At 32.8% G+C, this 21,786-nt stretch overlaps 2 protein-coding genes across 2 annotated transcripts; both read left to right on the plus strand.

The window, feature by feature from the left end:
- Positions 1–1,473: 1,473 nt before the first annotated feature.
- LOC106132223 (endocuticle structural glycoprotein ABD-4) lies at positions 1,474–9,029 on the plus strand. Its single transcript, XM_013331585.2, has 4 exons — positions 1,474–1,527; positions 6,020–6,153; positions 6,804–6,975; positions 8,781–9,029. The coding sequence occupies exons 1-4, from the start codon at positions 1,522–1,524 to the stop codon at positions 8,931–8,933; spliced, it is 465 nt and encodes a 154-aa protein (XP_013187039.1). The 5' UTR covers positions 1,474–1,521; the 3' UTR covers positions 8,934–9,029.
- Positions 9,030–14,772: 5,743 nt separating this feature from the next.
- On the plus strand, positions 14,773–19,670 carry LOC106132207 (endocuticle structural glycoprotein SgAbd-2). The gene is made up of 4 exons (XM_013331567.2): positions 14,773–14,833; positions 16,730–16,842; positions 18,923–19,077; positions 19,379–19,670. The coding sequence occupies exons 1-4, from the start codon at positions 14,825–14,827 to the stop codon at positions 19,546–19,548; spliced, it is 447 nt and encodes a 148-aa protein (XP_013187021.1). The 5' UTR covers positions 14,773–14,824; the 3' UTR covers positions 19,549–19,670.
- Positions 19,671–21,786: the final 2,116 nt, after the last annotated feature.

Here is a 21,786-nt window from a genome sequence, read left to right on the forward strand (position 1 = left end):
TTATTCCTCTAAACGGACAAATGCAACATGCGATCGCAAGGAGGATGATGATTTTTTAAAATTTAACATGAAATATAATAAAAACAATTAATTGAAAGACGTTGACTTGTAAATGTCAACTGCACCAAATTGGATGTAAAGTATTTATGCCAGAGTCTATTCATATTGCAAAAACAGAATATTTACAGCGGATTGAGTACCGGATGTTGTACTGATTGCAAAGGTAAAATTACCGGATAATGTCAGGCTAAAGGTAACAGAGTTTTTAGTGAATACAGGATCCCACGATAAAATTTCATGATCCACACTAAAAATGAGTTTAAAATGTCACAAATATGATCGACATACTATTTTAATTGTATAAAGTCTCCGCTGTCTGAAGTTAAATTATCATAAATAAAAGCACTTGTTTTGGGAAAATTTGGATTTAATTATTTATACCTTTTACATACCTAACATGGAATGAAAGAACAAAAGGGCATATTCTAAAATATTATATTAAGTCAGTTTTTTGTTGGTGTTTATTAGTTAATTAGCGAATAATTCGTAAAAAAGAATATCATTTAAAATAGGAAAGAGAAACTTCAAAGAATACAATATAGATGTATTTTTTAATGTAGACCCTATAATAAAGCCGTGGTATTAAAGAATGAAGGGGCGATCCTTCTATTTACCCAAAAGATCACATTCAATGACCACTAAACACCTACTTGATCTTTGGCCTGTGTTGCCAAGCTGACCATTTATGCATAATTAATACTAATTACTCAATAAACTGCATACGTCAGGAACATATTTTCGCATATTATATTGTTAACTTGGTTCGATTAATATGGTCCATTTTTCTTATATTTATTGCCATCAATCATACTGCTGGACAGAAGATTCTTTTGCCCAGCATTCATCAAGGATTTGGTTGCCTTAAAAAAAATAGGAGTATTGTAGGATACCTATGACTAGAGATTTGTAAAGTTAAATAAATAAATGCTACGGCACGTGGCTAGTTTCTTGTTAGTCACAATTCTTTTAGAAGTTCAAATGACCAGTGGTTCAATGATGTTAAAATTCTGATGCTCCAGATAAGTATAAAGGAATATATTTAGGAATTGGAGTATCACTACAAAAATCAAAGTTTTGGAGTAAATATTGTAAAATAACTAAAAACCATTGGTTATCATTTAATTACATTCTTATAAATATTATAGTAGCAGGGATTTTTGTTGATTTTTTTCCTCAGAAAACGAAGTCCCCGACAGAGGCTAATAACTTATGAACCATGGCGATTTTTCATAAAAGTTTGAAAAAATAATAAAAAATATCCTCACACTCAATTACATTAAGTTCACGCGTGCAAGTGTAGCTGAGCAGAGATGTGTTGCCTGGATGCGCGCGCGTCGTCGGGTCGGACGAAGTTCATAGGTAAAGACGACGGTATATAAACACCATGCGATGTCACCGGGCCCACACCAGTGCAGCCTGTGAGTGCATCCAGACACGTTAAGAATTCCTGCCCCAATTACAATGATGGTAAGGATAAATTATATACCTAGCTTATTTATCCTCAATAGAAAGTCAGGAATGATGGACCAAAATTAGTTTGAGAAGGTCAAATTTATTGAATTTAAACCTCAGGGTATGCCCTAAGGTTACTAGGCGATATCATCAAACTAAACTTTTTGTTAAAACGATTTGTTTTATTATTTACTATTTTAAACAAAACTTTTAACACATACATTTATAAAAAAGTTTTATAGGCTACTGGTGACCCGCCCCCGGCTTCGCACGGGTAGCATTAATAGATATGATCTTTCCTCAAAAACCCTCTTTCCAACATTTTATACAGAAACAAAATCCGTCCAAAAACTTTCCGAGATTACCACATACAGACAGAGAAAAAAGGGAGACTTTAATTTGTTATATGTAGTGATTATATGTCTGATATATTGTTTATAAAACACCTAATTTCATAAAAAAAAAAAATAAGATTGTAAGTTTCAGTGACTAATGGCACTACATACCTACAACATCAAAAAGTTGAACTTCTTCATAAATTTTGTATTGAATTTATTTTGAATACAAATTTCATACGCGAAAGTAAATGATGAGAGTCACGACAAATTTTATAAACGCTACAGTCGTTACAGAAGTTTATGCACGATAAAAAGCTTACCTATATAAGCACGCCCGCAACTTATGTAACGACAGCACGGTTTTGCCTTGCACAATTGCATATGGCTCACGTGAGCTTATATGGAATCCCATAAAATTTAAAAATTTGACACTTTATCAACTGCAGTTCATGGAATGACAAACTTTGTTTTCTACATTATTTTATTCTGCAGTGCAAAAAACATACCTTGGAATATCTATATTGAGTAAATAATACTAACATTTTGACATAAAAATAACGTTAAAAGTAGTTGACATAATATCCTTTATGACAACGATTCTTAAAGATATGTGAATTAGGTAATAAGAAAATGAACAGAAAAATTTTGATGAATTCTCTGCACTTTCAATACTTAGGTATATGAATCTCAAATTTTGAAGCATGTAATGTTTACAAATTCAGTTTTAAATCACCACAATAAAACAAAGTGCTTCACGCTGGCTTTATATACTTAAATCTTTAAAACTACGAAACGTATTTTGTTGTAAAGTTGTTGTAAAGATATAGTGGTTCAAGAAGACAGTTTATACGTCAGTATATAACCGTGCGGTCACTGCGGAGACGGGTCGCTAGTTTTGTTTAAATTTATAATGACACGACAAAAGTTCGATAAAGCCATTAATTTTTATGTAAACTGCGCATAAAATATGTTATTGTCGCTGCAGGTCAGGAGTTAATACTGAGTGCGTGATAGGAAGGCGCGGAGACAGATGCTTGTCGAGTCACGGTTGCCTTGCTTTCCCTGTTTCCGACATTTACCACTTGTGGCATGTCACGTTTCAATTTATTTTGGGATTATAAGACTATTTTCCGCTACGAAAATCTTTCGGCATCTAGCTTTTTAATTTCTAAATTCGAGTTCAGTGGAAAGTGAGCAAGAAATAAATAATAGAAGTGTTTATAACGAGGAAAGGAAATTTTACTATAATTCAAAATGGGTTGGGTGCAAACGTTGCGGAGGATAGACGAAAAGTTACCAAAACACGATCACGGTCAATAGGCGCACCACGAGCTTTTCTTTAGAGAGTTGAGGCTGTGACCGGGATTAACGCCAGGAGGAAGCAGATCGAGTAAAGTTTTATCTATAAAGTAGTAAAGTAAATATATCAAGTAGAATATTAATTCAACTAAACGTTATAGTCTTTTAAATTAATTGAGACTATCTACGATGATCTTAAATTAAATACAACAAGAACCATAAAACATGATTTTTTTTATATTTTCTTTTCTTTTTTTTAAATAATTTTCTTACGCAAATATTGTATTAAGCAGTGGGTATGTAGGTATCATTATGATTTGCAACTTAATGCAATACATGGAATGAGTTTATCAAGCCATTGGTGCAATATGGTTTACACCAGATGAAAATGTCAGACTTGCGGAAGATCAGACAAGCCCTCATTAGTACTATTCACGCTTATTGATGTTGACTTCAAAGAGAGTTTATTAGAAATGTTGATCTGTATCTTGAAGTGAATATATATTTGTGTCAGCATGGTTCGTAGATATGTAAAATATCAGGAAATATCGCCTATTCGGCTCGGTCGAGCTCGTAAGTTGACCTATTTCACACGCCCTTTATAACGGTTACGCCTTGTTTGGTTATCCATACTGAAATCAAGATGGATTGATGCTATAATTTAAAAAATAATAAATAAATATTTACGGGACAAATTACATAGATTGAGCTAGTCTCAAAGTAAGTTCGACAATAAATTTGTAATTTGAAAATCTGGGAAACCAACCTACTACATTCAGTAAGTCAGTGTCGTTTTATCCACCGTATAATCATTGGTTAGCTTTCAAACTAATTTTAAATTGGAATAAATTAATTTTATGTATTATAACATATTAATTATATTTTTTTTTTAACTTACTTTTGCATCAATTTTAGTTTGTAGTCATCTTTTTTCTTTATTTTTATAAGTAGTTTTAGCTTTAGTTTTAATTTGATTTAATTATAATATTTATATAATTGTTAATATTGGAATAAACATATTCCACAATATCCATACGCAGGTTTGTCTATAAACTTAACATATATGATGCGGTTGACTCCGCGGTTTCTCCATTATTCCTTTTCCTTTATATTCGTTTCATTGTTGACGAGGAAAGCGTTTCGACTCTCTATTCCGCTGCTTCATTGCTTTTCCGCGTAATAATACAAGTTATGTTAGTATTTGAATAATTTATGATGTTTAAGAATCACGCACTTAGATGATTTTGGTACTGTTTGGTTATGTTGTTATTAATTGAACGGATGAAACATTTTAATATGGTCTCGCTTCGTGATACAAGAAAAATATACGATGTGATGTTTCTTTATAAACTTCTAAATAACTTATTGGATTCCGGGGACTTAGTGTCATTAATAGATACAAAAGTACCGAGTAGACTGCCACGATATCCTATAACTAAACTGCAATCTGGCCCTACATCGAGAACAAATCTGGGCGGCCATGCGCCAGTAAGGCGTTTGTGCGATACATATAATTCCTTGGTTCGCAATTCTGAGAATTTGGACTTATTTGACGATAGTTTGAATGTCCTTAAATATAAGATGCTGAATATAGTGTAAATGTTTTAGGATTATAACTGCAAATTTTATATTTAATACCTACATATGTTACTGAATCTATGGTGAACGATGTGTATACCTGTAATTGGTGTTTTCATAAGAACAATATGTAATGTCCCTGTCATTGAAAGCAGTATGTTAACACTGTTGGTGTAACAATTAAATAAATAAATAAGATATTTTATATATTTGTGTTGTTATTAATTAGATAACAAGTTCTAACTTTAAAAAAAAAGATTTTATAAATATTTTAACCTTTAACGAACTATTAAAACTTGTAGATATGTTAATTTTCAATTAGTCGCGGGTTTTGAGAGCATTTTGTTTATATTTTACTAATTTAGTTGTGTGTTTGTTAAACTATTTTTTTTTAATTATTAATTTTCGATATTTAAAAAAAAATTGTGATTTTGATCATATGCTGATGCACACATTGTATCTTAACGCCTGTGTCAAAACTATATGTTCGGCGTAAAATCTCATTGCTTCAATAATTTTAACAGGCAGTAAGATTTCTTACCGAGTTTTTGATGTTAGTGATACAAGAAGTTATAGTTTAAGTATATTATAGTATGCCTTCTCGAACAAAGAAAAATATTTTAAATCCATAAGAGGTCCTTCTTCTTCTTCCTCCTGGCTTTAGTCCCGGTTGCATTTTTTTGTTTCAACCTGTGTCTTTCTGCGCATGACGCATTTTAACGGGAACCTTACCGACTCGACCACCGACGCTTTACCATAAGAGGCCCAGGCCAGCGAAAAATAGAATTGTAAATAATCCTGTAATGTTACCTAGTAAGTACTCGTACTACTTAATTATGTGTGTGATTTAGAACATCAATTAACTATAGAAATAAAATAATAGTAGCTACTAAAACCAATTGTATTGTCCAAGTTTGGCTTACACTGATGATCAAGGGCTTTATTCGCGAATAAAATTCACCGTTCGACCTTTAAAATTTGCTAGGGATAAATACTCGTATGCAAGTATTTTAATATAAATACCGTATCGAACTTGAATTGATTTATTGAATTGAACAAGTCAGATGAACTTGACCTTAGGATTAAATAATCAAGTGCTATTATAGTCATGGCCATGAAATATTGTTAGAACACAAACAATACTTCTGTTTTTCTTTTTTTTTAATTGATGAACGGCTTTTGTAATGCCTAGTGGCAAAACTCCTACTCACATCGTTACCGTTTTGTTTCAGTGCATGTGCATGTAGTGCAGGTTATGGCATTTTGTTATTTTTTTTCTTATTAAATTCCAGATATTTCTATTGTCGCTCATAGCGGTGGCCGCCGCGGCACCGCAGGTGCAGCAAGGGCAGCAGTCAAATAACCAAATCCCAATAATACGCCAAGAGTCTGAGGGCCCCAACGTAGATGGCTCATATAAATGGTTGTAAGTACTTATGTTTTAATAACAATTCAAATTGAATCAAAACTATGTGGTTTCTAACAGTGTATTTTGAAACAACTCGCTACTTTACTTGCAGACAAATGTCCAAAAAAAGCGAATAAAGGATACTTAAACTTATTTCCGCTTCACTTCAGTGGAAACAGTGTAGCCAAAAGGAGCAGTTTTGCATATAAAATTAAGGAGTAGGTGCGATTTGTGAGAGGCCGAATGGAACCTCCGTCGCAGCGGAACGTAGAGAACGATAATGGAAGGCGTACGCCCTGCCCCGCTCCGTGCGAAGTGAGAAATAAACTACTGATATCCACCGGTTTACTCCGCTCCATCCCGCTCCGCTTCGTCCCGCTCTGTTCACCACTCTCCACTTGACAATACTCCATTCCGCTTCAGTGGAAACACTCACCACTTTTCACGTCTCTTCTCTCTTCACCGCTGCGATCGGCTTCAAATACAGCTAAACGTCGAGGAAGTAATCTGTATTAAGCTGATATGCGAGAGACCGATCGAATAGATCATCTAATTTTATCTAAGTTTAGAACTTATTTTACAGTATTCTCATTCAACTTTTCTACAAATCCTCACTAGATCTTTGGAAAATGTCATTGTTATAATAAAGTTTACCTATATAATTTCAGATACGAAACGGGGAACGAAATAAACGCCGAAGAGTCAGGTTACGTAAAGAACTTTGGCAAAGGGGAAGGTGAGGAAGTGCAAGTGGCTGAAGGAAAGTTTAGCTACAAGTCTCCGGAGGGAGACCTCATCGCGCTCACCTACATCGCTGATGAGAACGGATTTCAACCACAAGTTTGTATATTTATTTATATAAAGCTAGCTTTAGCCTTGATTCCACCCGCGCGAAAAGTACCCTATGTCCTCCTCCGTACTTCACACCAAATTTTTTGAAAGGCAGACAAACAAACACATATCAATCAATCAATTACTCGATATTCTTGCGGAATAATATTGTAAGGCCACGTTCAGATTTAGATTCAAATAGTGACAAGTTGCCTATCGACTAAGAGAGGAAACCTAAGTTTATTGGCATGGATATAAATATTGATATTACCATGGATACATAGATATACTAAATTTATTATCTCTTTTTTAACATAATCCCCTGAGATTCACTATTGTTGACTTAAAGTCAGGTTCCCTTAATGTTAACACTTCATGCTAACATTCTAGCAATCTTTAGTGCACTTTCAGGTTGTAAGTGATACTTTACTTTTATAAGTAATATGAACCGTGTGCCGCAAAAGGCGATTTAAGGAAAGGCTAATAAACTTGAGATTCTTCACTGATGTCACTATTTGAATTCATAGCCGAATGTAGCCGTTCAGTCTTTTCATGACTGTTGGCTCTGTCTACTGCTCTGATTAAAGGGAGCAAGACGTGATTATATGTATGTAGAAATTCGAAATCCTAACAAAAATATCAGATCTACCGGAAATAACACAGCTTCTTTCTTGCATTTAGATTAAAACTAATGAATACAGTCTTAGTCAACTCGTAAGAGTCAATATGTGAACAAATGTCGTCCGAAAATGTCAAACGCTGACCCATGATCTGCGCTTGGGAAATAGCAAGTTGAGAAGTCTTCGAGTTAAACTTGACTGAAAACTGGTCATAGTGTGATAGTTTTCTAAAACTGTGTCACTTGTGTATGAGTGGTTATTTTTACCTATGACTTTGTTCACATGAAATTTTCATAAGACTTTAAATACTTATGAAAAAGGCTTTTAATTTTGATAAAATGACCACTATTTTATAAGCTCGAACTCAAATATTAATTTCTTTTGAAATTATTTTCATGCTCGGTATTTATTTATTACATACCTACACACTACTCGTAAAATTTATCACGTCTTTATCCCTTACGGGGTAGACGGAGCCAAAAGTTTTGAAAAGACTGAAAGACCACGTTCAGTTGTATGGCTTTATTATAATCATTATCATTATCATGATACACAGAAGTATATGTAATTAAATTATTTTTTATTTGGGTAGGCACATCTATTACTAAAGCAGATATCTACATTATATATTGCTGATTTCAATACTGTTGTAAAATGTGGAATATTGATTGACTTCGTCTCCATGCATAGGTGCGGCTTCTTTAAAATTTAAATCAAACTGATCTCCACATAAAATGTAGGTCAAAAAACTAAATCATTCTGAACACAAATAGATGAACAGATTCATACTAATAGTTATCATAAATGCGAAAGTTAGTTTGTTTGTAACCTTTTTTACAGACAAATCAATGAATTAATTTTCATGAAATTATACATTCCTTCTAAATGATCCGGACATTAGGTGAGTGAACGGCAAAGTACATGGGGTACTTTTCACACGGGCGGTGCGGCGGGCGAAAGCTCTTACTTACATACATAAAATCACACCTCTTTCTCAGCTTTTTTTTTCTAAATGAGCATTAAATTTAATTAAGTGAAACAAATAAAAGGATATTCCGAAAAAATACGATTTACACAAAATAACTAAATATACGCATAAAAGAGCGAATAAGGAAGAAAAAATCGCAATACAAAATAAATGTTATGAACGAACCAGCTCAACATTTCATAATTTTTTTCTTGTAAATTTTCCAGGGGGAACATCTTCCGACTCCGCCCCCAATCCCACCGGCAATTCAGAAGGCTTTGGAGTATTTGAAGACGTTACCTCCCAGTGCAGACGGTGCCTCAACAAATATACAGCCTCAATATCAACCTTCCCCGTTCAAGCCGCGGGGAAGATTTTAACTATATCTACTATGCATGCGAAAATTAAAATTGTCATTATTTTTCAGTAATACTCTGTGAATTTCAAAAGAAAAATTAGGTAATGCCGTTTGATGGATTTGTTAACATGTATTTTGATATGCATATAATCATATAACGGCTTGAATATTCTAGATAGTTATAATATTTCAATTTTTTATTTTTATTGACCCATAAATTTTAAGATTTTTACTTAAAGACCTTAAAAGTATTTTGCGCATCTAACAAAATGTAAGAAATCATAATAACGCGGCATGTTTTTAACTTATCGCAATGAGGAAATTAAGACTGAGCAAAGCATGATTAAATTAAATGATAAAATGAAATTTATAAACCAGAGGAGGTAATAAGTATTGTTTGTTACTTCCATACCAGTATTCTACAAACCTTACAGTATACCATGTTATCATTGACAACGGTAGAACATTTTTCGCACCAAGAGCTTTTTCTACATACTGTTAATGTTAATCGACTGAGATTACGGATGCATCATCTTTTCTCAGTATTCAATGTGTAGATAGTCGAACTTTATTTTGTATTTACTTGTATTTTTGTATAAGAAATAAACTTTTTTTAAAGTGTTTACTATCAATTATTTATTATATTAATTATGTACCACGTTCGGTTCATAAACGAAGGTATACCTTGAGATTTTATTCTACACGATGACTGATATGTTTTTTTTAGCTTCTTCTTAGCAATATTATCTTTCTTTACAAACATACACAAAATCACGCTTATTTCCCAGAGAGGTTAATCATTATGCAAGCTCATCGGTTTCGGATATTCTTGACCTGACCTTTCGCCAGGGCGTCCTCGATTTGATCTTTTTTGATTTGGTTTGCTGATTCTTTATATATAAAACAATACATTTTAGGAAAATATAATCAAATAAATACGAACTTCTGTTACTTCTTGTTACTTCAACAAATGCTGTTCTGTGAGGGAAAACATGGTGGGAAACCTGCACCTAAACTGCTGCTGAAGGTATCGGGGCCAGAGACGTCTGGGACCTCTCCAGAGAAGTGAAAACTTCCGGATGCCCGGATGTTTCCACTTCTCTGGATGGATGAAGGAGGACGATAGTCGGTGTTACGGTTAAAAAGTAATTTGGTATAAGATAGGTAATTCTTCATTGTCTGTCTATTATGGTAACTGATATAATTTTATAAATTCCTGTCAGGACTTAGAATAGAGAGGACGAAAATGACTATCTGCCGACACTTTTTATAATATAACTCCCTACTATGAGTAATTCCTTGGTAGTTTAATCCCAGATATTTGAAACTGTGAAAGAAATTTTCACTATTACCCCATTTGCATGGTATATATTGTGCAACTTCTATCACCATTTATTGCAACTATCATGTTTATAACTATCGTTTCACATTGAAATGCGAATAATGGTTAAATGAAAGACTAAAACTTAGTACCTACCATGTTTACTAGAACATACTACTTATGTTTAGTAGAAATTGTGAATAAAACGCCGAATAGCACCTCAACCATAAATACTCAGCATTGTGCTTCTGAAATGAAAATTTTTATGTTATATGTATTTACTAGAGGCCGCCCGCGACTTCGTCCGCATGGAAACCCTATCAATCCCGCGGGAACTCTGGGATAAAAAGTAGCCTATGTGTTATTCTGGGTCTTCAGCTACCTACATACCAAATTTCATGCTAATCGGTTCAGTAGTTTTTGCGTGAAAGAGTAACAAACATCCATACATCCATACAAACTTTCGCCTTTATAATAGTAGTAGGATTATATCTGACTTAAAAAAAAATCATCTTTTTAAATTTAATATCTGTAAGTAAAATTGTCTTATTGCTCTTTGTTTCTTATTGTGATTTCTTATGATTAACACATAAGAAATTCCACAAATAATGAACATAATTTTTAATTTTACCCAGCTGACAAAAACTAAAGAAAGGTTGAGTCGATGAGTGTTGCCCCACGTCGAGATTAAAAATTTTGAGCGAGTATAAAAACTTAAATCTCTGGAGGGAGTAGTGATCTCTGCCTTAAAATAAAATGAACAAGCCATAGAAATGAAATACATAATTGGCTAAAACTAAAGTTTACTAGCATTTACCTACAAAACCTTACTCATATCTACTTTGGTGAATCATAAATACCAGAAATTTAATACGAAATGCTATTTATTACATTTATAGACGTATGTTTCAAACAAAGCTAAATGCTAAACGATGATTTCTCTACAACCGCCTACGCGTTAACCTTCTTTATCTTACAATTATCTTGATTCTGATGATATACTGGGTATAAATCTATGATACAAAATTTGTTCAGTAATATGTTATTTCCAAGGTTTCATCATCATGGTCTAACACCCCTGTGGTATGGCAAGCGCGATGCCGTTTAATCGCGTCATAAACTATCGCTGTCCCGTTTCACGCCATAATAAAAATTGAGTGGATAGATTTTGGCCATAAAAAGGCGTCGCGCGTGTCATCTTCGAGGGCAGGAGAGCGTAAGTCAGGGGAATCTACTCTGTATTGGATCATCGTCATACATGCTTGAACGCAAACACAAGTTTTCTGTGCCGCGCCAGTAGCGTATACAAAATGCCGCTCAGGTGGCAAATAGGAGTATTTTTTTTACAAAATATGATATTTTACTACCTACACTACCTCTGAGTAGTTCACCTGAGTTCAGGAAAGTTGATAAGGCTATATATATATATTTTATTTTTTTTCTTTGTTTGTACCATTCTTTGTTAACTTTGCTAGAGTTGGACGCTCGGGTTTTTTAAGTTGTGCTTATTTTAAAAATTACATTTGTAAGCTCCAGAAAAATTCAATATAAAAAGATTATTATTAATTTGCAAACGAAATTTAAGCCGTTGGTGCCTATCACTTTAGTTGCCATATACCCTAAACCTTGGCGGTAATAAGGTTATTATATTTCAGGTATATTCCCAAATCGAGAATCCCCTTAGAACAGATAGTCACAGACTGACTATGGGCTCCTCTCTATGGTGAGGACGTAACCATGGTTTTCGTCAAGAGGATGAAATAATTATTTTCCTGACAACAAATATTAATGGATTACAATAATTGATTATGAACTGACTTGTCATTATGTAAATCATCATAATCTATTTTGATATATGAGCGTAATCAAGGAAATTCTATAAATCAATCAAATTATTATAAGACATTATTAACGAACTGTAAATTTATATTAATATCGCATATCGAATAATAATAAAAATATTTCAAACTAATGTCAGCTCGCGATTTGGCCTCAATATAAATCTTAGGTCGTCTAAACATACAAACTTAATCATTGACTTTCGTATTTATGATTTAAGAATGATTAGATTCTAAGCTACCAAGATACTGCAAATCTAAAATATTATTTATACTTCAGGTCTTTTTGCAAAGTCTAGATATCAAATAAACAGATACCACAGTTGCGGTCAGTCCGACAAATTTTTTTTTAATGTTCTGACAACTTTTCAACTCTGCAGCATATACAATCTGAAATTTATTTTGATTTTAGAACAATCACATTCTTATTGTTCCTGTACAAATTCCTAAAAGTCCTTGAATGTGGCACAGCTAGGTAAATAGAGGACTGTTATTTAAAGAAATTACCAAAATCTACACAAATATTATGAATGCGAAAGACTGTTGATTTGATAAGGTTACACGGCTAAATCACTGTTGTTATTTAAATGAAATTTTGTATAGATGAAGTTCACTTGTCACGAACGAAGCCGTGGTAACAGCTAGTATAAAATAATAAACAAAACTGTACTTATATCTGAACTTATTATTTATAGAAAATATTGCCAACCTACTCAATATTGTACACAATACATTTGTCTATTATTCATTTGAACAGGAATCTAGATTTTCTTTGAATAAATCCAATTATTGTGCAAATACCATTCACAAACATTAATCTTGTAATAATATCCAATACAAGAGTTGTCAGTTATTCAGAAAATTTTGTTAGCCAAGCAGGTAATTTATCTTCTTGCATATGCATTTTCCCGGACCTTGGTATTGGTCTTCTCCAAGAAACCTTAAATTATACATAGGTACAATCAAATACTTTAGTCACATCTAAATCCCAAGAAAAGAGTCAACAGTCTTAAAAAGACTGACAGGCCACGTTTAGCTGTATGGCCTTATGATGGAACTCACTTACTAAGTGGCCTTTTACGACATCCATGGGAAAAATATGAAGTGATCTTATTCTTTTTTTTTTTTAAATTGTGCCGGGAACCAAACGGCGCTATTACATTACTGCATCTAAGTATTAATACAAATTTGATTATATTGAACTAATCCACTTAATTCTGAGTGTCTTTGATGAACGTAGAATTTTCGAATTTTCGTCGTAGATGAACTTATTTATGTGCCTTAAACCTATAACTTATGTATGCAAACAATGCATTCATTCACAATATCCGATAATCACTATCACATATAATTAAACTGTTCTCAGAGAGCGCTTAAGGCTCCCGCGTAATACGAAAAATTTTCCTATCTTAATGCACCCCTTAACTACACTAAGAATCTACATGCCAAATTTCATATCACGTAAAAATTGGTCTTGATCTAGCCAACCGTTTGGCCTGTGCATTGATACCATATCAAACAATAAATTCTTAATACAAAACGACGTAGTCTTGAACTAGTCAGGATCAATGACTAATCTTAACTTTGGTTTAAGGCTGGCAAAGTTTATGATTTAAAGAGATAACTTTAGTGGCCTTTGAGTCTTGAGAGTAAAGGATCTACCTTAGGCCTCGCATCGTAGCGGTGAAGGGTGCTAACGGAAACAAACAAAATTTTGATACAGAGGAGAGGAGATAGTTAGAAGTGAAGGATATAGAAGTATTAAAATTTGTTCTACAACTATGATTGTAACATACTTATATTGTATTCCTAGTACCTAACACTAATCTGTCGCCACTATAGGAACAAGTCATAAATCAAATTATAATATTAAAGTCTAAGGTAAAGGGGTCATTTTGAAATTACCTGTATTATAAAGATTTTCGACGATTTTCATCGCACATTGTATGTATTTCTTCTTCTTGAGTGAAATAAGCTCTTTACTTACTATTTCAAAGGTTTAGGCTTTTCAACAAATAAAACATATAAAAATGTTAAAATGAATAAACTGAACGCTTAACTTACAACGTTCAGCCCAAAAGCACTGTATCAAGAAATAGTTTGAATTTGAACTTGTATACTTTAAAAGAAAAATGTCACTTAAATAGATAATGGGACTTATTAAAAAGCAATTATTGGATCTATTGTTACCACTCGCATGCAAAAACACCTACTATTTGGGTTTCTCTTTGATAGCCAATGACGAATTTTATGATTTCTTAAAAAGATGTGCTTTAATTTTTAATGTAATGGTTAGAATTCCTTTTTTTGTTAGGTGACACAGTAATCCATATGAAGCAGTTTTTTTAGCACTTGAATTTCCGAAGTTATATACTTGCGACCTGAATATGAATCTTTGTAAAAATCTGTCGGCTATTTATAGCAAAATTTATTTCTATTTTTTCTTAAATATTTAATTTCATTAAAAAAAGAAATAACAAGCACTGCATAATAATAAATGTAAACATGAAATTTAAGAAATAAAAATTTTTGAATGCAATGTTAAGTTTTGATAGAAAGAGATTTATTTAAAAAAGCAAGGCGGCGCCCGCCCGCTACAGTGCGCATACGCAGTGAATACTCCAATTTCTGAGGTGAGCCAACAACTACAGTTGCGTATAAAAGCCGACGCCGTGAAGATGAAAAATCATTCCCGTCTAACACATCCTCCGAGGATCACCTGCCTATCACACCACAATTAGTTATTATACCAAAATGAAATCGGTGAGTGCAGACGGTCAATTATCGAAACTTTATCTAGATATTATCTAATCATTATAACCAAAAACATATGTATATTAAATTATCTATTAAAAAAAAGTTCATTAACGCTTTGGTACTAATAATAATTACATTAGTGAAACTTTCACGATCACAACTAAATAACTATCTATCACTTTTTCTGAATATTCTCATTGAAATGGTTTTCCAGAAAATTATAATACATGTATCCTTAAATAAGACAGGCCATATTATTTTTCGTTGCCATTAAATTGTGTGGTTTATTTATTTTGATACCAAATATGCAATAATAATTTAACTTTAAAAAATATTTACTAGTTTATACATAATGCGCTTGGTAGTCAAATATTATTATTTGATAGATCTATGAAATAACATGAATCTGAAGCAATAATTATAAAAAGCAGTATTTCCTTCATTATTATAACTATTAGGTTTCAGCCAATCAAGAAAGATTTATTTTAAATATGATACTTATCAGAAGATGAGATGATTTGATATTGAATCATTTTATCTGTTTATAAATGACCAAAGATTATTTTAAATATTACTATAATAATTTTCTAAAAACTTAAGTGTATAAACTTATCATGTACATACATTCAAAATAAATCTTTATTTTTAATCTAATACAAAACAATACAGACGATATACATACAAACAAACAGAATTTGCCTCATTACATTACAGTATCTATCATTAACTACTTTAGATGTAATAACTAGCAACGTTTACCGCCTTAAGTTATCACACACCTATAGTCAATGCTTTGATTACCAATTTCTAACAATACGCGATGCCGAGATATCAACAACAAAGAAGTTTCCTTAGATAGGTACCGCCGTTTCCCACAAAATTACTTGACACTCAATTGTTATTGTATGACAAACAATACTCTTTTTGTGTCATTATAAACCACAAAGGCTGTTTATATCTTAATCTAATCAATATTCAAACTGTTACTGTCGAAACATAATAATTGCATATGCACTTTAAGTGCGTAGTTTGATTAAGATGTTTTTATTCGTTTGGTTTTATGGGTTTATCGAGTTTTTACAAAATTTAGTTATAGTATAGATATCGTAACGATCATCTTTTTATTGTATTAATAGCCATTACGACAGCCTGATATATCACTGTTGCAGCCCAAACCAGATAATAAAAATGTAAATGAATGATTCGTGTGCCATTTTGAAATTAATTGATGACTGAATTGAATGGGGTCATTTTGAAACTGAGGTCAATCCCAACAAAAATCATGAATTCTCAACATTGTGCATAAAATTTTGATCAACTTTTGTTTTTCACTTTTTCGTATGAGCAATTTAGCATTCTAATTTGTGTCTGTAAGCTTTTTGTCCTTTTTATCACAAATTGGTTCTTCGGCTAATCTTGCTCGACACATAACAATAATAATGGTGGCATGTGGTTCCCGGCACTTATAGGTAAAATAATAGGACCACTCGGTCTCTTTCCCATGGAGTTCGTAAAAGGCGACTAAGGGATAGGCTTATAAACTTGGGATTCTTCTTTTAGTCGATTGCAACCCGTCACTATTTGAATCTCAATTCTATCATTAAGATGAACAGCTGAACGTATTTTATTAGTCTTTTAAGACTTTGTCTCTGTCTACTAAGTGAGGGATATAGACGTGATTATATGTATGTCTGAATTTAACAATAATAATTTACTTAGGACAAAGAAAAGCAAGAAAGCGGATATACAAGATTGCAGTTTACCCAACAAAGAGCTATAAAATTTAAGGGTGTAACCAAGACTTGCGAAAAAGTAAAAACTGGTGGACAGATCAACAAGTTCTATCCAGTTTAACCACAAGTAAGATAAATATTAATTAAAATTTTGGTTTTTATGTTTTAGTTTGTGGTACTATCAGCTGTATTAGCAGTAGCGTTCGCCCAGGCGCAGCAGTATACGATCCCAATCATCAGTTACCAGCAGGACTCGAATGTTGACGGAAGCTATCAATACAGGTTAGTATTCAGTAACTAAAGTCAAATTTTTGCTAATAGGAAAAAATTACCCAAGCAAAGGCAAATAAACATTACGAAGAAATTTACCTCAGGCTTGGTTCTACTCTAGCCTCTTGATTGCAGACGTTAGATAACAGTCAAATCATATAGGTAACAAAGTATTCGGGTTTTAAAGCTTCACTGCTAATGATGCATAGTAACAAGGAATACCACATAATACAGGGATGTGGGAATACAATCATATGTTGATGACAAAGCATTAATAATTGAATTAGAAAATTTAACATTACAACACCAAAGAAGTGTTTATATGCACCTTCCTAATTAAAATATATAGGACATATAAATATGGAGACCATTTTTATCTCTTAAACACGTTTGTGTTTCGTTGAGTTTTGAAGCAAATAATAGATTATATAATCGACTGCTTACAAAACCAAAGCACCTAAAGTTCACACCAATAACTGTCACCGAAAGATAAAAAAATATTGATTGCTTTTCAGTTGTTTGATGACGCAAACATACTAATCGTAAAGCGTCTATTTGGCAAGCTGATCCATCAAACATGAAATGGGATCCTAAATGTTATTTCAGATAAAGTTTGATATATTTATGTAAAGTTCTGTTACTTAATATCGATGGTGACATCATAGATGTGCATTCCTTTCGTGTCAAACGCATTACATATTAAAATAGGACGTATTAAGAGACACCCGCACATCTGAGTCGGACCTACTTACGCAACAAAATTGGCTCGGATATGGTTTTGAAATCATATTAATATTGGAATATGGTTTTGTGAAAAGTTTAGTTTTAAAGAATAAAGTTTTAAAGATAAAACAAGGTAAAAGTTGTACTGATGACTATATTGACTAAATAGATAGATGAGTTTATAAAGAATTGAAACCGGTGCACGGTGGTCTTTTTCGTCCAAGTATTTTTTAATTTATTTCTGACTAAATTTGACTTTTTAAACTAGGTAAAACTGTTTTGAGATTCAAACTGCAACATTTTTGATATTCCGGCATCTAATGTTAATTAAATACTATAACAATTTTGTTGTTATTAATAAGTAAAATCAAATAAAAGTTACAACAAACTCTGACTCCTTGTATAACTAAATTATAGTTTGATGGAAAATGTACGTAATAAATATTTGTCAGATATAAAATTTGCATGTAATCATTTATTGTTTGTTAGTAGCTTGGAAATATACATGCGAATTTATTGAGCAATTTGTCAAAACTTTCAGTCTCACACATACTAAATTATGCAACATAAAATGCCATAGACCAAGATACCAGTTTCATGATGGCTGTCGTCTAGATTAAAGTGACAATATGTTCTTGGGCTCTAAAATTACGTTTTACTTAAAAGTTTAAAATTTTCGCTTGTTCGTTCTATTTTTATTACCATCCAAAAACAGAAATTTAACAGAGCTTTAGCGTCCTATCTCTTCTTGTAAGAACTAACATTCTTTTAACCTCTATTGGTTTTTTGCGAGGAATCAGAGAATCCCTATTTCATACTAATTTCAGACTATTAAAACATCGCTTTACGTATTTTGTTTCTCCTTGAATTTGGATAACTCTAGAAAAGTGAGACCTGACATTTAGCAAGAAAGATTCTGTAAGACCTAGACCGCTTACTAGAACCTCTCATTACATTTGATCTTTAGTGATGTGCGTCGATTGCCGGCGGTATTCACACACCTCGTTTGAAACACGACCACGACCAATCAATTTCTGAAACGTTTTGTTATAGGTAGTTTAAAGTACAGTTCTTAAGCTAAATAGCTTAATAATATTATTTCAAATACATATTGCTGTAGTTTATTTTGGTTTACCAAAATGTTGATCATATAGTTAAAGATAAAACGTCAAATTTAAGTTTAACAATGGGCTTATTATTTTAGATTTTAATGGTGCAAATGCAGTCCACATTTAATAAAACGTACAACAACGAAAATATAAAAATTATCCTAATTCTCGGAGCCTGGCTGATATTTGAAAAATAAACCTATATGCATAGTTTTTTCGGATACTAAATCGTCTCCCTAATTTAATACTTTTTTCGTCAGCTACGAGACGGGCAATGGCATCGCAGCACAGGAGCGCGGCTACTTGAAGAACGCGGGCATCAAGGATGCGGAGGCGCAGGTTGCTGAAGGCTCCTTCAGCTACACCTCGCCCGAAGGCGTGCCCATCTCTCTCAGATACACTGCTGACGAAAACGGTAGCTTATCCTGCTAATAAAGTCATAGTCTTGCTTGATACTAGTCATAACAAACGAATATGTCATTTTAAACAGTTTATACACACATCATGTCTTTGTTCCTAACAGAGAAGACCGAGCTAACGATTTCGAGGTCTTCTCTTCGAGTTCGAGGATTTCTCAATATGGCTTAAAGATTCAGATACTCATAGTGACAGGCGGCTATTTAAATCAATATATAAAGACCTATATTTAATTGGATGTCGTTTCCATACACAACATCACACTCTATAGCTCAGTACATATCTTTTAATTTTTTCAGGATTCCGCCCCGAGGGCGCCCATTTGCCAACTCCCCCACCGATCCCAGAAGCCATCGCGCGCGCCCTGCAGTACATCGCGTCTCAACCTCAGCAGAATCAATTCCAACCTCAACAACAGTTCCAACCACAAGGTTTCCAACCACGAGGAAACTTCGCTTCCCTTGGTTAATAATTATAACGATTTAGAAAGAAAAGTCAATCGACCTACACGATGCTGAGTAAGATACTCATGAGAGGCTCATTGAGTAGAGATTTGTAACTGTGATTTAATTAATTCTAAGAACATTAAACTTTATGTATGTAGATAATAATGAGAAAAATATAATATTCTCGAAGAATTTGGATTTTAAATACAATTTTATGAATACGATAAAAACATTCTTATAAAATTAACCCTTTAATTCAGTACTTTCATATTCTTTTACCGACTCACATGTTTAACACACATTTTGTGATATCTTAATACTTTACGGCGTAAACAGAATCAACAGTTTAGAAAAACCAAAATACTGGAACTGGTGCTATCTCTGTCTCTCTTACTCTCCTACGAAGGATCTAAAAATGAATTTATTAATCCTGGCAGTTTTAATAAGGATAATGAGAAACTCTTATCAAAATATTGCATTGTCATCGGTCCTTGATACGTGTGCAAAGTTCCAAGTTGATCAGACGTTTAGAAACCAGTGAAAATTAAGCTCAAAGATTCCGTTACATACATACAACCCAAGCTAATAAAAGCGTAGTAAAAAAACATTGAGCTTACTTATATCCACAGTTAATGTTGGTGACGCCCTCTAGTAAGTTGAGTATAAAAAATATAGAAATTTAAGCAATCACTCAGCACTACATTCTTGTAAATGTTAACGACAATCACTAGATGGAGCCATAGTACGATTAAATTATGAAAACTTCGTTGTAAAAAATACAAACACATTTTTATTTATTTCTTTTAGTAATTCAAGAAAATTCGGGTTACATATTATATTGTAGTACTCACTACCATTATATTTTTACTGCTTTCTCAAGATAACTTTTATCTTAATTTGCCCTAACTTTTTAACCGTCTTCAAAAAGTAGAAGGTTCTTATATCAATCGTTTTTTTTTAGTATTTAGGTATACGTACATAAATATAAGTTATACTTGTAACTTGCATACATGTAATCACATCTTAATCCCCCAAGACTGAAAACACTCTAAAAAATATTAGAGGTTTATCTCTTTCCTTGCGTCACATCAATAAATTAAGATGAAACAATGTGACCCCAAGCAAACAATAGTGTGAGCTTTGGTAATACTTACTTCATTGCATTAAAACGTGTGCTGGTTGCTTACCTATTATTAAACTATTTGTCATCGGGATTTGTTGGTTACATAATACTTATTTCTAGACGATAACCACAAAATTTCGTAACACATCTGGGTTCCGTACTTAAAAAATAAATAAAGGAAAATAATTTGTGACGTCATTTTAACTTATTCAACGGTTCAAAGTGGGATGTAGGTAAAATATCATTAATCAAACTCACTAGAATGTACTTTGACGTGAACAATTCGTGCAGATATTAAAGCATCACTCCATGTCACATATTAAAGCGCTTTTAATAGTTATAAAATTATTTGTTTTTAAAATGAATTCCGTCTTTTCGCATTCCACTTTTTTCGTCCAACAGCATCTTCAGTTTTAAGAACTGTTGCAAAAAAAATCTCATATTAAAGAGCATTAGCTTCCCTAGATCAATTATTTTTTATTTCAGATGCTGCCAATGTTACGCTAAATAAAAACTTTTATACTTTCTTCTGAAATATCTTATTACGTTCAATCATAATAGGGATGTCGGTATTATAGTACTTTAATTAGCATGTAGAAGCATGAATATCTTATACCTATGTACAACCGTGTTTGCGGGTATATCATATGTCTATCTGTTATGTAAGTAACAATATGAGCTTATGAACCGCGGTGACCTTTTATTGTAATTGATCAGTTATTACAAAATAATTATTATCTAGGTATGGCTCTATAGTGGAAACTCCCAAGTATCTATGTTAAATATTTTGATTACTTTGCTGATCGAGTGGTTGAGATATCATATTTAAAAAGCGTTCATGTAACCTATATTCTGAATCTTACCAATGATTCTTCTTCAGAAATATGATATTTTCTTATTGCTACCCAATATGGACTAATGTTAGGATCAATATGGGTCGGATTCAGTAGTAAAGCCGACGGATTCGTTTTGCTTAAACATGACTAACCCGACCCACTCCAGGATCGAGGTCACAGTCGCACCCCGGGCTCCTTTCACGAGTGAGGCTACAAACGTAACATCTGCTGAAGTAGCATGATGGACTATTCATAGCCAAAGTGCGGAATCCTAAATATGTAAAATAGTGTCAACCTGTTTA

Source organism: Amyelois transitella, chromosome 7, assembly GCF_032362555.1.
Source record: "Amyelois transitella isolate CPQ chromosome 7, ilAmyTran1.1, whole genome shotgun sequence".
Lineage (NCBI taxonomy): Eukaryota > Metazoa > Arthropoda > Insecta > Lepidoptera > Pyralidae > Amyelois > Amyelois transitella.

What these genes read in the sequence shown, in the direction of transcription:
- LOC106132223 (XM_013331585.2), top strand. An exon ending in GATGGCTCATATAAATGGTT is followed by an intron (nt 6,154 to 6,803) that starts GTAAGTACTTAT and finishes ATATAATTTCAG; the next exon opens with ATACGAAACGGGGAACGAAA. An exon ending in AGAACGGATTTCAACCACAA is followed by an intron (nt 6,976 to 8,780) that starts GTTTGTATATTT and finishes TAAATTTTCCAG; the next exon opens with GGGGAACATCTTCCGACTCC.
- LOC106132207 (XM_013331567.2), top strand. An exon ending in GACGGAAGCTATCAATACAG is followed by an intron (nt 16,843 to 18,922) that starts GTTAGTATTCAG and finishes TTTTTTCGTCAG; the next exon opens with CTACGAGACGGGCAATGGCA. An exon ending in ATACACTGCTGACGAAAACG is followed by an intron (nt 19,078 to 19,378) that starts GTAGCTTATCCT and finishes TAATTTTTTCAG; the next exon opens with GATTCCGCCCCGAGGGCGCC.